This window comes from Sinocyclocheilus anshuiensis, unplaced genomic scaffold (assembly GCF_001515605.1).
Source record: "Sinocyclocheilus anshuiensis isolate Anshui unplaced genomic scaffold, SAMN03320099.WGS_v1.1 scaffold454, whole genome shotgun sequence".
NCBI lineage: Eukaryota > Metazoa > Chordata > Actinopteri > Cypriniformes > Cyprinidae > Sinocyclocheilus > Sinocyclocheilus anshuiensis.
In genome coordinates this window covers 3,040,313-3,056,228 of record NW_015548217.1, presented here as the reverse complement: position 1 = coordinate 3,056,228, position 15,916 = coordinate 3,040,313, and the positions used below count along the sequence as shown (strand labels likewise).

Sequence of the window (15,916 nt, the reverse complement as noted above, 5' to 3'; positions counted from 1 at the left end):
TTTTTTTTTTTAAGTAACAATAATTATTATTAGCATTATTTTATAGCCATATTGATGTAAAAATCACACAGTTTTGGCAGCCCTAAAAACACTCACACCAAAGCTAGATTTTTTTTTTTCAATTACATTTTTATCAGAAAAATCAAAATTAGATTTTTTTTTCACCAATTTGCACAGTTCTGGGAGCCCCTGTATTTTGATATTTTTTGGATACTGTTAGGATATATTTTTATAAATTGGCCTTGCAGTACAAGACATTCATACGCTATATGTCCAATAAAGAGCTGCTTCATCACTAACCATAGAAGGCATTAGCAAGTTTTGTTTCTTACAGCAACTGTAGGCAAATATCCACCTCATCCAATTCTTCTCATTTTAATTTTTTTTTTGAAGCATGTGAGTAAATCGTCCAACCCGCCTGACTGATTTGACCAAAACAGTGATTCATTCATTAATCTGGCATCACTAGTTCTGTTTCTAAACAGCTACTGGAAAACACAACAGAGATGATTGGTGAAAAACTATCATGAAAAATGGTTCTCAGATTGGTATATGGTATTCTTTACTGTCAGGTAAGGATTTATCTGTAAGATGTTACCACACAGCGGCATTTTGTGCCAAAGAAAAAAGGGTCCTTTGACACCGCTTGGGACTGAGGCTTTCAAGCTGCAACATAAGCATAAACATAACCAATAGGATTCAAGCTTATCATTTTCCATTGATTGCAAATGCATGGAAAAGAAGAACTAGTGCATTTTTCAAACTTTCTTCTTTCGAGTTGTACAGAAAAAAGTCAGTCATACAGATTTGGAACATCATAAGGATGAGTAAATTCTGATAAATAGATGCACTTCTGTTAAGATGGCAGGAATTTATCCATTTAAGATTCAATTCAAAGAAGCACCTGCCCTCTAAAAGTGCTTCTCTTCAAAAAGCACATGCTTGTTTTCTCATACAGTCAGTCACTGGAAATATTCCGCAGAAAGGCATTTTTATATGCTTTCGAGGGACTTCAGTATAATGGAAAACTTGAGAGCCCTTTTCCCATGGGTGCTCTAAGTGGGTGTTCTATTTCCTGTGTGCCCTGTGCATAGTTCCGTGCAAAACCGAGGCGGCTGTACCTTTCCCTGGAGCTCGGACCAACGTCACAGGCTCCCCGGGGCTTCCGCGAGCAGGAGCGCTGCCAAAAATGGATTTCCGGCTTTTTCTGTCTTTTCCCCTTCCAGAGCCTGATGGGGAGAGGGTGGAGAGGCCTAGTTCCCACGCACACAAACACAAACAAACACATATGTCAGGTCACGGCTGCAGGGTATATGCTCCTCCAGAACTCAAGAGCTTGATACTGTATGTTTGTTCAAGGATCGCCTCTGGGACTATTACAGTTTCCAGTGGAGCCAAACACCTGAATCTAATTTGCCCACTCTTTTTTATCAAATTCAGCTAATTCTACAGCAGTTTACATTAGCCTTGTAGCACAAACATGCAATAGATGAAGTGTTGCTTATTATAAATTTAAACTGTAGTTGAAATGTGTTGATACTTGTAGCCTGTGAGGCTACCTTTGTAAAGTAGCTTTCTCAACACAGTTGTAAGAAAAATGATGAGGACGATGAAGATCTCGATGAAGATGTTTATTGCAGCATATCAGTGACAAAGTACATGTAGTACCTTGGGTTCAACGGAGTCAGAATGAACCACGAACATCCTAAGCTCAAACATTTTATACTCTATTCTTCCCACTTCATCTTCACGCATGTAAACGAAGTTTCGTCTTAAATGTAAATTGCGGATAACAATGAAAGTGTAACTATCAACTCTTCCATTTTCACAATCTTATTGAATTGTGTTCAGCAATTCAATAGGCTTCTTTTCCTTCACTGACTGAACATTATCTAGTTACTTTAAGATACCTGTTAGTCTATGAACAAGATAGCCACACTACGTTGGGTCTCTAAACTATTCTACACTAAACTGTTAAAATGTAACACTGTCACAGTAGCCTACGTCGGACAAAACCACACTACTTCGGGTTTTATGTTATATTTTTAAAACAGTTTACTTAGCCACAGTTCCTCGGGCTCAAAATAATATTTATCAGATTAAAACAGTGCCACAATACGTCGGGCAAAAACCACACTGCTTCGGGTTACTGCTTTAAACTTAAGAATCGCGGTACGTCGGACTCACTATACTATAACACAAATATCATGAAATAATTCTGTGATCACGCTACGTCAGATCAATTCAGTTACTTTAGAATTCAATCAGAATAATAACATCTTCATAGTCAGTTTCAACTACATTAGAAACTTACAACTTCAGACACAACAGATCTAATACAACTCTGCCACCACACTGCGTCGGGTTGATTCAATTACTTTAGAATCTTAACAGAATTATAAGAGACCAACAACAAGTTTCAGTTACTTTAGAAACTTTAAACTTAAGCACTTTGCTTCAGTTACTTTAGAAACAACGATTCCAATACAGCTCTGCCCATCCTAAGCTCAAACATTTTATACTCTATTCTTCCCACTTCATCTTCCCGCATGTAAAAGTTTCGTCTTAAATGTAAATTGCGGATAACAATGAAAGTGATAGTTCCCACGTCTTTGATAGTCTTTCAGGTGGAAACAACCAAATATTCAGGTGATAGGATTATCTAGAATCCCTAGCAATTATATTCAAGTACCCTTTTGGTCAGCAGATGGTTCTTGATGGCCTACTGCCGCTCCCACGCTATAGGTGACGAAGTAACGTTCAGGAGATACTATTTACATATTATTGAGATTGGAAAGAATTATCTCTATGATAATTAAGCTCTTTGTAGAGAAAGGAGAATAGTTTATTTAGAGTGGAAGTTTGGTCGAGGCAGACTATAATTTCTTACACAGTGCAGTCGTCCATTAAGAGGTTGCATCTAATGTACTTTTGCTAGACAACACATTGGGTCTTTGTCAGTCAGTTGTGAATTGCATGCACAAATCATGTTTTAAGAAAACCACACAAAAATTGTGCATGTAGTGATGGACTGAAATTAATTTTTCTCCAAAAATGAATATATATATTTTTTTAAATCATTAATTAGTCAATCATATTCAATAATCAACACTCAAAAGCTGACTTGTATAAAAACATTTAAATTGAACATGATGCCATTTTTATATTAACTTTTTTAATGAATATAATTATGATTCTACTGCAATTGATGTCTGTAATAAAAGCTTGCTATGGGCATTGAATGGCTTTCCAGATAAATGCAATATGTATATTTACATCTTTACAGTTATTAATGAGACAGGATTTCAGCAAGTTGTGTTGTTTCTTTCAACATGCTGTACCTTCTGATGTTCATGCAGAGTAGGTTATTGTGATTATTGGATGGGAAGCATGCTATAAATACTGCTTAGTGAAGTTTGGTAAAGTCATGCATCAACTGAAAACAGCATATTGTGTGCACTAAATAAATTGAAATTATTTAGCCAAAATCAAAAATTAATTTTCGGCCAAATATTTCAGTACATCACTAATTGTGTGTCCCAGAGGAAGAGTGAACTACAAACTTTTGTCATTGTGCTTGTATAATAATTAAATAAGATTTAAGAGAGTAAACCTGGGAATTTGATAGCCTGACAGTAGATGACCAGATCAGAGAGCTCTTGAGCGATCTGTCTGCTCTCCTTCTCATTCTGGGGCAGGTAGAACTCCTCTCCTAGCTCCATGTCAAACATCTGCAAGGGCGCAGAAGTACAAACATCACAGATCAAGTAGCCTATGTATTCAGGTAGAAAAGAACTCAAATGTTCATCATTACAGTTCTGTACAGACCTTTCCTTTGCTTCCCGCTTTCTTAAACCGCTTGGGCATCTCATCATTGGACTCATACTGAAGTTTCTCAGTGGATGACTTGCCTTCGGGTTTGTCGTCCAGAATATTGTCTGCAGAAACAAAAAACACAAAAGAAACTTCTCTACAAAGACCCAAAGAGAAATTTCTTCAGCCAAAACACCATGTGATTTACAAAAAAAAATTCCATCTTAACACAAAATAAAACATTTCGCAAAGCACAAAGGTGAAGCAGTCATATTTGAGAGAAGAAGCCAAGAAAGACTGTGTGATATCAATAGTGTAGTCTGACACTATGCATTTACTTCTTAAAGGTATAGTTCATCCAAAACATCGGTCATCATTTACTTACCCTTATGTCAAACCTATACTACCTTCTTTCTTTTTTAGAGCACAATATAAGATATTTTGATGAATGTTGGTAACCAAACAGTATTGGTGACCATTGACTTTGTATCATTGTATGGACAAAGAAAAAACACTGAGACATTCATCAAAATATGTTCAACAGAAGAAAAGCCAGTCACATAGTTTTGGAACTACATGCAGTAAATGTAAATGATGACAGAGCTTGCAGGTGAACTATCCCTTCAGAATCTGGAAGTAAATGGAAATTGTGGAAGTTTTCCACTCTATTGTGATGTATATGCTGGTGATGTAGGGCTGTACTTGATTTTATCCATCGAAAATTGATTGGCTCGGTTGATCACGTGAGTGACAGGTTAGGAATTATTGTTCCATCTTCATGTTGGATGAGAAGAGATGTCATCGTGAGGGGTAGAGGATGTTAATGTTTTTGATTAAACATTGCATGGGCACATGAATTTAAAAAATGATGTGCATAGATAAACAAATTATAAATACTACAATATGCCATAAAAATTGAAATAAGAATGGTCAATTATGATTTCATGGTAACTTTAAGACTTTGATGTAAAAAGCCCAGTCAGTTTTGTCAATCTTGAGCAATGTTCTGACATCCTCGAAAAGTAACCACATCTAGTGGGCCTTTATTAGATTGTGATCACAGGAGCGGTCATATTCTAGGTGTGCAACCCACAGACACTGTCAGGACATCACTGGAGATTTAGCAAAAAGGCTATTAATTGGTCATCCGCTGATGTTACACGAAACAATCAAAGATGTCAATTTTACCTTGTAACGAAACAAATCTCGTACAATTTTTGAAATTTGTCTCAGATGGTAAAATCATGGCAAATGCATACCCGGCTTAAGAAAGCAGGTTGAGTGAATGCCCGGCATTCCCCTGACTACACAAACTCATAGCTGAGTCTCTGGGTGAAAGCCGTATGGGAAAGAACAAAGTCTCTTTTAACAGAGAGCAGTGCAGGGTCTGAGAAACCAGATGGCTTTGTTTTTCCCCCACCGATGAGCCAGTGCCGCAAGCAAGGTCGAGCCATTTTCAAAACACCAAGGACGTGGATGCAAACGTTGAAGCAAATTTGGGTGGTTCTGCTTATACGCCAACCGTACCACCCATCGCTGTACTCAAAAAACACTGATTTATTCGTGGCAGAAGCAGACAGCACACACCTGATGGCTCTCAGACATAAGCACCTTTATTCTGCTTTGATTTTCTCTGCTTTGAGTCCAAGCAATCACATCAGAGTCAACACACCAGCAGCATATAGCAGACACACATCATCACGACACGCATTTAACATGGGCAGTTGACATGACATCTACGTCTACTAGCCTAATAATTTGTCTGGACAGCAAAGAATACAAATTTTGGCTAACTCCCAATTTTCACTAATGACTGGTCATGTATTTAATTATCTTACAAATTTGAGAAAAAAAGCCTAATGCAAATGCATAGTTTTTAAACCAAAAGTAAAAAAAAAAAAAAAAAAGTTTAAACCATGTGCATGTGTCAACTACCCACATACACTCACACACAATACGTTTACCTTCCTGGCCATAAGAGGCTGTGGAAGCATTGAGGACATCAGCTGAGAAAAAGGAGAAAAAACAAGAGGGAAGAGAATGAAAGAAAGGAGGGGGAGTGGAAAAAGGTCAACATGCTACAAGGTGCCATCGTGAGAACAGTAAAAGATCATGAGAGGGTTAGAGAACAGATCAGAAAATTCCACTCAATGTTCCAATAATCGCTGTCGATTCGAGTTGAAATAAAGGACACGCTGGCTTGAGTAATGAAAAGCATGTTTACCGTCAGACAGTGACTCATAATCATAGTCATACTCGTCTTCCTCCTCTTCTTCTTCATCATTGTTTCCCAGGGATGTTCCGCTGACTGAGCCGTTGTTGGCCTGGGCCTGCATGTGAGCCAGCTGATGTGCCTTTTTTTGAATAAAGAAAAGTTCATAAAAAAGTTCCTAAACTTTTCAACTATTCATTCTTGATTTGTTAAATGGAAGTTTCATGGACTCAATAAAATGTGTTGATACTAAAAATGTTGAACAGTAAGTCAAGACCACACTGAAGCTGTGCAGATTTCCACAGAACTGGAAAGTCTGTCATTCACACAATTCCACACATTCCCTACCCACTTGCATGTTTGTTTCTTAAATATTCTGGTTAATTTGATTGTGTTTTCTAATATGAGTGTAGTACTTCCAGCTCAGTTAAGGACATTTTAAAATGTGTAAATGCATTCTGCAGATTTTCCTCACAAATCTGTGCAGATCAGTCGACTCAAGTCAAATGTATACGTCTATAATGCTTTGTTTTATTTTTTGTAATTTTAGGGCTGGTTGATTTAGCGATATTATGATCTCTAAATTTAAAACTATGTATAGTGTATTTGTTTTGTGTAGCAGATATATCAGTGTCTCAGGCACAGGCCTTTTCTTAAGTGTAGGAAGAAAAAAAGTTATGAAAAAATCCCCAGATTACAACAGGACCTAGCCAAGCCATTTAGGCAAAAAAGAAAAAATGAGTTAGCCGAATTTGCCTGATTGTGTGGCTGCTACAATTCGATAAACTGTGTATATAAACCAATCAATAGTCTTGAAATCAGTTCTGCATTGTTCCCATACATCCAGGTATTTGTTTCTCTCATCTACCTTTTGTTTGAGAATGTCCACTGGAGCCTGGTGAGCTTTCAGCTTTTTATTTTTCAGTAGGATCTTCCCTCGGAGCTGCAGGGGAGATGGAAGCAAAGGCTCATCCCCAAAATCCCTCTCAAACAGGAACTTGATCACCAGCTTCTCACCAAACACTGTCTGAAGAGCAAAATACATAAACGATGTTCACTTTCCACAAGAAACTTCCAAACAAGCAGGTCGAGAACATCTCATGAATTGTGATTTAGCAAAAAAAAGTCAGGCAGGTACCTTAAAAATCTCAGCCATCTTGCGTTGCTGTGGTAAAGAGCAGTGGTTTTCGATGGACAGAATCACGGGCATCTCTGAGTTCACAAACGCTGAGCGATTAATGGCTTCGACAACATCCTAAAGACCACAAGCACATTTCAGTCAATGGAAAACATACATAAAATCAACAGAAGTCACTTCATGTACGGATTTCTAAACAGACCTTGAAGGGAATCTTAGTAGTAAGAGTGTGTCCATGGTATATAACAGGCATGCCATCGTCCCCGTCCCAACAGTCCAACTCAACGCTACGACAGCCCTGCAGCAACACCTGCGGCAGAACCAATAAATCAAACGTGAACTCCAGGCATCATTCACGTGCTGTGGTTTCAGCTACATTCACCTGCAGGTGAATTCTACAGGACGGCATGTGAAGCAGCGATCGTCAAGCATATTTATGGAGTGCATTGTGAAACATTTTTTGCCCTGGATCAGGTGCAGGATAAACAGAGAAGCTCTGCTGAAGATGTACCTGGCTGTAGAGCTCCACTGAAGACTCTCCCTTCAGCTGATGGCCCGTGAGGTATGTGTTATGAGAGGACTCCATGTAATAGTACGAGAGTGGAAACTGGAGCTCATCCAGATTCACTTGAGACTCCTCGCTTTTAGAGGCAAAGTTGTCCTTGTCCATAAGAAACCTTCGAGAGGCAGATGAAACTTTCGGTCATGTAGCAGAGATCATATGAATACAGCAGATTATCCAAATCTGCCAAAGTATTGCGTTTCCGAAATTGCTGATCCACATTATTTTGTCAGAAACATTTAATAAAACCAAACCTGGCAAATCCTTCAAAGGACATCCACCCCATCTGACGCATGTTTGAAGAAGGCTCAAATTTCTAAAGAAACAAAAAACAAATTAAATATTATTACATTGGCATGCATATCATTAGATGTCTCAAAGTGAGTTATGAGTTGGTGAGACGTTAATATCGAACTGTCAGTCAACAACACTTATTCTTAATAAAGGAAGAATCAATTGTGCATGTTGTTAATGGTAAATGATGACCCACCGTTGAGAGCTTTAAAACCATGCCAAGCACTTTTGAAGCAATTTTCTTTTCCGACAATAAGACTTCACATAAATAACATAAGTAGGAATGTCGGTCAAGACAAAGTTTGAATGTTGGCTTGAAAATGTCTTTTCAAGGTTTAAAACAACTTGAGTTTGAATGTTAGACAGACAAGATCTATTGATTGATGGTGCCAAGATTAGTGGATATATAGTTCAAAATGACAGAAAAATAATCTTATATGTTTTTACTGTAGTCTTCTGTAATATTTTTTTTTAATAACAAAATGCAGGTCCTTATATGACATTCAGGAAGTTAAAAATAAACAGCAATATAGCAGAATCAATGGTGCAAACTTTAAATGAGACATTCAAAATCTGCTGCAAAGCAGCTCTAAAAAAAAATAATAGTATTATTCTGCTCAAGTCAGTTCTGTGTTCATTCAGTTCAATTCAATAAGTGTCGATGTCATAAATTATTCATTCATGAAACAAATTTGATTCAGTTATAAAGCAGCTTTACAGAAAACAACAGTTTCATTATCCAAAGATGAGTCTTGTAAATTAAAACAAGCATATCAGTCTGCTTCATAATAAGAATGACCTTTGTCATATTCAAAGTAACATTTATAGGTCTGATCAATACATTCTATAAAACTTTCTGGCTGAGATCAGCTTTCAGAGAATTCTTCCACACACCTGTATGATGCTGAGGATCTCCACACTGAATAGAAGCCTGTGTGCTTTCTGGGAATGCACTAAATTTGTATTTCTAAAGAGGGAGTGGCCTTACCCTGGTTGACTTTTGGGGTTGCCGGGGAGATTGGGGGAGGAATGAGGGCGGGTAGGGGTGGAGGTGTTTGTGCTAAAGGAGCCAGAGGAAGATGAGGAGGAGGATGATAAGGAGGATCCAGGAGACTGGCCTTTGCTGTTGGATAAGGAAAGGGATCCAGGGTGGCCAAAGGTACTGCAGTCCTCTATGGAAACATTCAAACATGTCACTATGACCCTGATCACTTAAGACATTTGCATCACAAAACTAGTATCTTCAGTGTATAAATGAAAAAAGTATTGGTAAAGCAGCTGAAATGGATCCCATCCTCAACATTCTTCAACAATTATGTCTAACCAAAGTCAGATTAGCTGTCAACAAATTGCTCAGTAACTCTCACCAGCGTTTTCCTGCTCAACACTTTCCAAAGGGTCTGATTCTCTCCTCCCCAAAGTCTCTTTACAGCTCCTGGTCTTGCGTGAGATCATCTCATCATCTGTTCCATCACCACTGTCTCCCTGAGAACAGAATAGTGCATTATTTAAATCATATAGCTAAGCCAGGACAGCCTTTGTTGGCTCAAGGTTTTTCACTCCTTACCCTGACTAAGGCTTTCTTCTTCTTCTTGACGTTGGAGTTAATGCCCAGCGGGCTGTTTTTCTGGGCTGAGCTCTTCTCCACACTCTTGCTGGCGGATCCAGGTCCGCTAGCACCCATATTCCAGCGTCTCCCACCGAACAGCTCGATAGCATGGGCCAGTGTGGGCCCCTCAAATCTACCGTCCTCCTAGAACAGGGAGTTTTACAGCAATATAAAACCCACTGATAATAAAAATGGACAATAACAATGAATGGAATTAATAAAAAGAAAGCTGTGCTTTAGCTGACCTTAAGTTAGCAGAGTTATGCTAAAGGGAAACAGTGCAGGGCATTCAAAAGTCAAAACTGGAATGTGTTTAGTTGCATGAGAACTTCAATACCACCAAAGTTCTTCAATGTGAACTTCTATAATTCAACATTGAGAACACAACATGCGTGCAAAAATCTTTATTTAAATGCAGACTAAGCCGGTTTGCCAGGTCTACCAGCCTGGCCAACTAGTGGTCAGCTGGTTTAGCTGATCAGCCAGTTGACCTACCAGCTAACAAGTGCACAAAACCCTTCTAAAACTATCAAACCAGACCAGCATGACCAGTGGCAAGACCTGCAAAACTTGTTTTATAGCATGGTGGTTGTAATAGTAATTGTTGCAATCTTTACCATGTATTCGGGATAAATGAGCTTAATATGAAATATGCAATTCGCTATTTTAAAAACATTAACAAAATGGACGAATGGGGGCGTTTAGGGATGGAGGTGTTTGTGTTAAAGGAGCCAGAGGAAGATGAGGAGGAGGATAAGGAGGATCCAGGAGACTGGCCTTTGCTGTTGGATAAGGAAAGGGGTCCAGGGTGGCCAAAGGTACTGCAGTCCTCTATGGAAACATTCAAACATGCCACAATGTCCCTGATCTCTTAGCATCACAAAACTAGTATCTTCAGTGTATAAATGAAAAAAGTATTGGTAAAGCAGCTGAAATGGATCCCATCCTCAACATTCTTCAACAATTATGTCTAACCAAAGTCAGATTAGCTGTCAACAAATTGCTCAGTAACTCTCACCAGCGTTTTCCTGCTCAACACTTTCCAAAGGGTCTGATTCTCTCCTCCCCAAAGTCTCTTTACAGCTCCTGGTCTTGCGTGAGATCATCTCATCATCTGTTCCATCACCACTGTCCCCCTGTGAACAGAATAGTGCATTAGTCAAATCATATAGCTAAGCCAGGACAGCCTGTGTTGGCGGTTTTTCACTCCTTACCCTGACTAAGGCTTTCTTCTTCTTCTTGACGTTGGAGTTTATGCCCAGCGGGCTGTTTTTCTGGGCTGAGCTCTTCTCCACACTCTTGCTGGCGGATCCAGGTCCGCTAGCACCCATATTCCAGCGTCTCCCACCGAACAGCTCGATAGCATGGGCCAGTGTGGGCCCCTCAAATCTACCGTCCTCCTAGAACAGGGAGTTTTACAGCAATATAAAACCCACTGATAATAAAAATGGACAATAACAATGAATGGAATTAATAAAAAGAAAGCTGTGCTTTAGCTGACCTTAAGTTAGCAGAGTTATGCTAAAGGGAAACAGTGCAGGGCATTCAAAAGTCAAAACTGGAATGTGTTTAGTTGCATGAGAACTTCAATACCACCAAAGTTCTTCAATGTGAACTTCTATAATTCAACATTGAGAACACAACATGCGTGCAAAAATCTTTATTTAAATGCAGACTAAGCCGGTTTGCCAGGTCTACCAGCCTGGCCAACTAGTGGTCAGCTGGTTTAGCTGATCAGCCAGTTGACCTACCAGCTAACAAGTGCACAAAACCCTTCTAAAACTATCAAACCAGACCAGCATGACCAGTGGCAAGACCTGCAAAACTTGTTTTATAGCATGGTGGTTGTAATAGTAATTGTTGCAATCTTTACCATGTATTCGGGATAAATGAGCTTAATATGAAATATGCAATTCGCTATTTTAAAAACATTAACAAAATCCTCACAATAGAAACAAAACATCTTCCATACCTAAACAGAAACTTGGTATTGCAGGTCTACTCGTACTGTGTTCTCAAATATATTGAATAAATGCACTTAAGTAAATGTAAATGTACCTGGTACAAACTAACATACTGCTTTCGCAGCCATTGTAGTCTCTGGTCAGGAAACTTCCTGATCTTCCTGATGGCACTGAGCAGCTCCCGGAGGCCCTCGTGCAGCATTTGTGCCGTGTGCTTGGGGGCCACAAAGTGCAGGAGCCTGTTGTCTGTGGTGTTAAGTCCATATAGCAGTGTGACACCATTTTCGCCAGGGTTCATGTTACACAGTTTGTGCTGCAGGCACACATAGTTAACATCCACTCCAGGGTGACCCATAAACACAGCCTTTACCACGTTAAGGTCTAGGAGTCCATCGGCCAGTCCGCAGTGCACAGGTTGGCCCAGGGGTAAGTGGTCTGGGGATGGTGGATGTCCCATGAAGCCTCTGGCTCCTATACCTGGGCCACAGCTGCTGTGGGGCTTGGACCAGGTAAGGAAGCAGTTATCGGGCTGTAGACGGAGGAGGCAGCGGGCGGTGAGGTGGGTCTCGGGGTCGTAGTGGATAACGGTTGCTCCCTGGAGCAGGAACTGGTGGATATCTGGTTGAAGAGAGAGCACGTACCAGGGGATGAGCTCTGTTCCGTGGCTAAATGGTCCATGCACCTCTTCTGTGGTCTGGAGGTCTACATACTTAGCCAGCTCAAGTGGGTCCACTTCAGAGTCTGAGAGGTCCCCTACTAAAAACCTACAAAAAAAGACAAGAAGCGGGTGAAGCAAAAATCAAGAATCAAATGACTGAATAAACAGAACTCTGCCTGCAAAACTTCTCAGTGTCTTGGAAAAGGTAATGCCATATTAGTCTTGCGAAAGAAGTTGACATGAGCTTAGAGTATTGAAGAGAACTGTCTACCTATAAGACACAAATTTAGGCGCCGTTATGGAACATAATACAATGCTATGCATTAAATTACTTTAAATTGTGCACTGTGGCAGAGTTGGCACCTTGAGCTTAAATGTGGTTGTGCATCTCATTTACTCTGTGTCTTGGTCTGGATATGGGTCTAGGTTTGTGGTCTCAGACAAGACTGCAGTCTGTTTCCAGAGAGTAATGAGGGTGATAATTACCTCAACCACAGGTTTGCACTGTATCTGCACCATTATAGAGGATCCCATGGCTCTTAATGACTACTTAAGCCTTAGTGTCTGAAATGAATGGTGGAATAAATTCTGCATAATCTCCATTTAATTAAAATGGACAGTCTGGTGCATGGAGCAAGAGTTTTTGCATGGGTTCTGGGATAAGGTCTTGATCTGGACTTGATCTGAGTATTGATCTGTGTAATAGGGGTGTGATATTGGTCTGGTCCTCAGAATTCTGGTACTGGTCTGGGTTTTAGGGAATTTTGTGTTGGTTTGGGTGTGGATCTTTTGCTGATTATTGAGGGGACTTGTCTTGGTTTGGTATTAGGGTTTTGATACTGGTCAGTGTCATAAAGAATTGGGGACTCGTCTGGGCTTTGCAGAGTCTGGTCTTGGCTTCAACTCTGCACTGTGGATTGAGAGGAAGGAAATCCATGCATTTCTAAGTGCAATCACACGAAACCTATACAAATGAAACACTGCATGTCACTTAGAAACCAATGCAGTTAGTGTAACCATTAAAGCACAATCTGGCAACTTACAGGACATGCTCTGACCCAGGTCCTTTCCTTGAGAGTGGACAGTAAGGGTGGAGGGTTGAATTGAATGGAAGAGAAAGACAGAAGGTAGTGGTTTGAGAAATGAAAGTGGGGTGAATCTGTACCCAAACACAGTATGCTCAAATTTGATACATTTGTGGTGTAAAGTCAGCCCTGGCCATTACCTTCATAAAAAAAAATAAAATAAATAAAACATACTGTATCAAGAATCATAAAAGTACCACAAAAAGTAAAACTTTTGTCATATAAGATTTAGTTAAGCTAAAGTGGGGGTTTTAAAAACCTTGAAAAGTAGTTATTTTTCTGTCTGATGCTTTTGGGCTTAGGATTTTGTGTGTTCTTGTCAAACAGTCAAATAGAGTTGCTATGATGTAATTTTCTTAAGGTTTCATTTTACAATTCAGGTAGTTGACTCAAATAAACCTTTAAATGTGTCCATGAGCAACAATGGCAGATGTCAAATCACATACATCTAGGGGTTCCTCCACCAGTCCAGCAACTCCCATTGAGATTCATGGGAATGCTAGGTATCATAGATCTCCTTAGTTAACACAGGTAAGTGTAAAGAAATAACCCAAAGCTCTATGCAGAGAGCCAATTAGTGGTATTAAAACAAACTGAGAATGCCTCAACATATATGAATTAGACTAAACACATCATATATTTGCAAACAGTGTCCAAAATTAACTCACTGGTTTCTGCTCTTGTCTTTGAAGGAATTTTTGGGGCAAACTGTGATCTCTTGTGCCTTCTCCTCAGGCTCCAGGCTTCGGTTGCAGCTGCGAATCGTCTGCAGAATGCTACTGACGGTCGCCTCCTTGTCTGAGCTGTGGAGCCCATCGCTCCCAACCCTCTGCAGGAAGTGCTGCTGGCCGTTGTAGTCGGTGACAAACTGTGTAAGGTAAAGAGCACTTCACCACAGAGATTCCACACAAAAGAAAATAACCACAATTATAGACAATACGAGTAGATCTGTGGGCTGTAAAAGCGTTCATGGGTGATTTAATAATCACCAGAGTGACAAAATGACTTTTTCCTGGTTGAATCACTCTAATGTGTTTTTTGTAAAGCCAGGAAGCAATTCAGCAGGCATATTAGAAGTTTGATGAAAAGGTAATTGCTCCAGCCAGCCAAAATGGTCTCAAGATTATTATTGTAACTGTAAAAGGCAATTAAATTAGACCATAGTGATACAATTTCCTGTGTTAGTCATCATGACTCTTTGGAAGCACCTAATCCTCACCTCAACAGGATCTTCTTGAGAATCAAATGATGGACGCAGTCCAATAATGCTGGCTGCACCATCCAAAGCCTCGCTAAGTTCCTTAAGGAACACGCCACAGAAGGGCACCACTTTGCATCCAGGGATGTTAAGGGCACGGTTGACCACTTTCTTGTACTCAGAGGATGATTCATGCTGGGCCATGGCGTCCTTCAGACCACGCATGGTCTCAATATCCACCTGGTCCATGAACTGCCACATTTTCAGCACTTTGCGAGACCTGGGCAGGAATAAGACAGGCCGTCTATATGTATATTGCTCAAGGCTTCTTATAATTTTTGTTTTTAAATGTAATTTAAAACATAATTTAGGGATGAAGTCTGATGAATCGATCTGATTAAGTCTGATTATGTGCAACCAGAGTTAGATTTTGTCTTAAGTCATCAAATATTTTTGTATAATAACCAGCAAACTGTATTTTTCGCTCTCTTAACAACACAAGTGGAATAAAAATCAAACTGACTCCACTGCAAACTCAAAGAGGCTGCTACATCTTCTGACTGTAGTGAAATGGCCTTGGAGGACTAGTATTAATTTTAATCTTCATGGCGAGCATAAAACCTTTGATAGATCACTAAAATAGTAGGCAACTAGTCCATAGAGAAAGTAACTTGGGTTGCAGATTAGTATTGAGACTCATCCTATCTCATGTAACAAATGTGCTGTCAAAAACAAATCAGTGAGTCAAGAATGTCCCTCACTTTGTTAAGCAACACACAATACAAACAGAGAGGGCCATTTATTCTCAAAGGATTATTTATTTTCTAACCAAGCCATTCAAGGCATCATGCCATACCTGAGACCTGCCAAGAATTCCATGACCGCATTGTAGTTGCCCATGTTCCAGGAGCACTTTGCCACATGGACAAGGTATGAGAAGACTTCTCTCTTCTCCTCCATGGACCCAGCAGTCAGGATAAGCCAGGTCACCCATGAGCTCACCTAAATACACAACACACACTTTAGTTTGAGGCCCAAACTTAAAGGGGTCATATGATGCGATTTCAAGTTTTCCTTTCTCTTTGGAGTGTTACAAGCTCTTGGTGCATAAAGAAGATCTGTAAAGTTGCAAAGACTAAAGTCTCAAATCCAAAGAGATATTCTTTATAAAAGTTAAGAGTCAACCACGCCTACCTAAAACGGCTCGTTCTAATACGCCCCCACAAATCTACGTCACTATGTGGAAATATTAGCATAATGCCGCCCAAATGTGCACGCAAAGAAAGGCGGCGTGGTTTCAGGAACAGCAGTAGTGTTGATGCAGCCATGTCAGGGAGACGCTGTGTTTCAGTGCGAAAGCAAAAGCACTTTATTTGGCCTTCC

At 39.8% G+C, this 15,916-nt stretch overlaps 1 protein-coding gene across 1 annotated transcript in view; it reads right to left on the bottom strand.

The window, feature by feature from the left end:
• LOC107653923 (1-phosphatidylinositol 4,5-bisphosphate phosphodiesterase epsilon-1-like) overlaps positions 1–15,916 on the bottom strand; it is a 77,821-nt gene that overhangs the window by 12,002 nt on the left and 49,903 nt on the right. The window contains exons 5-22 of the mRNA XM_016440784.1: positions 15,390–15,535; positions 14,555–14,813; positions 14,004–14,203; positions 11,687–12,356; positions 10,843–11,028; positions 10,647–10,764; positions 9,008–9,191; positions 8,914–8,938; positions 7,980–8,041; positions 7,675–7,840; positions 7,366–7,473; positions 7,164–7,280; positions 6,894–7,052; positions 6,038–6,167; positions 5,778–5,819; positions 3,829–3,938; positions 3,614–3,731; positions 1,122–1,253 (exon numbers count right to left, since the gene is read on the bottom strand). Coding sequence (XP_016296270.1) covers positions 1,122–1,253; positions 3,614–3,731; positions 3,829–3,938; positions 5,778–5,819; positions 6,038–6,167; positions 6,894–7,052; positions 7,164–7,280; positions 7,366–7,473; positions 7,675–7,840; positions 7,980–8,041; positions 8,914–8,938; positions 9,008–9,191; positions 10,647–10,764; positions 10,843–11,028; positions 11,687–12,356; positions 14,004–14,203; positions 14,555–14,813; positions 15,390–15,535 — 2,932 coding nt within the window. The remainder of the gene's footprint in view (positions 1–1,121; positions 1,254–3,613; positions 3,732–3,828; positions 3,939–5,777; positions 5,820–6,037; positions 6,168–6,893; positions 7,053–7,163; positions 7,281–7,365; positions 7,474–7,674; positions 7,841–7,979; positions 8,042–8,913; positions 8,939–9,007; positions 9,192–10,646; positions 10,765–10,842; positions 11,029–11,686; positions 12,357–14,003; positions 14,204–14,554; positions 14,814–15,389; positions 15,536–15,916) is intronic.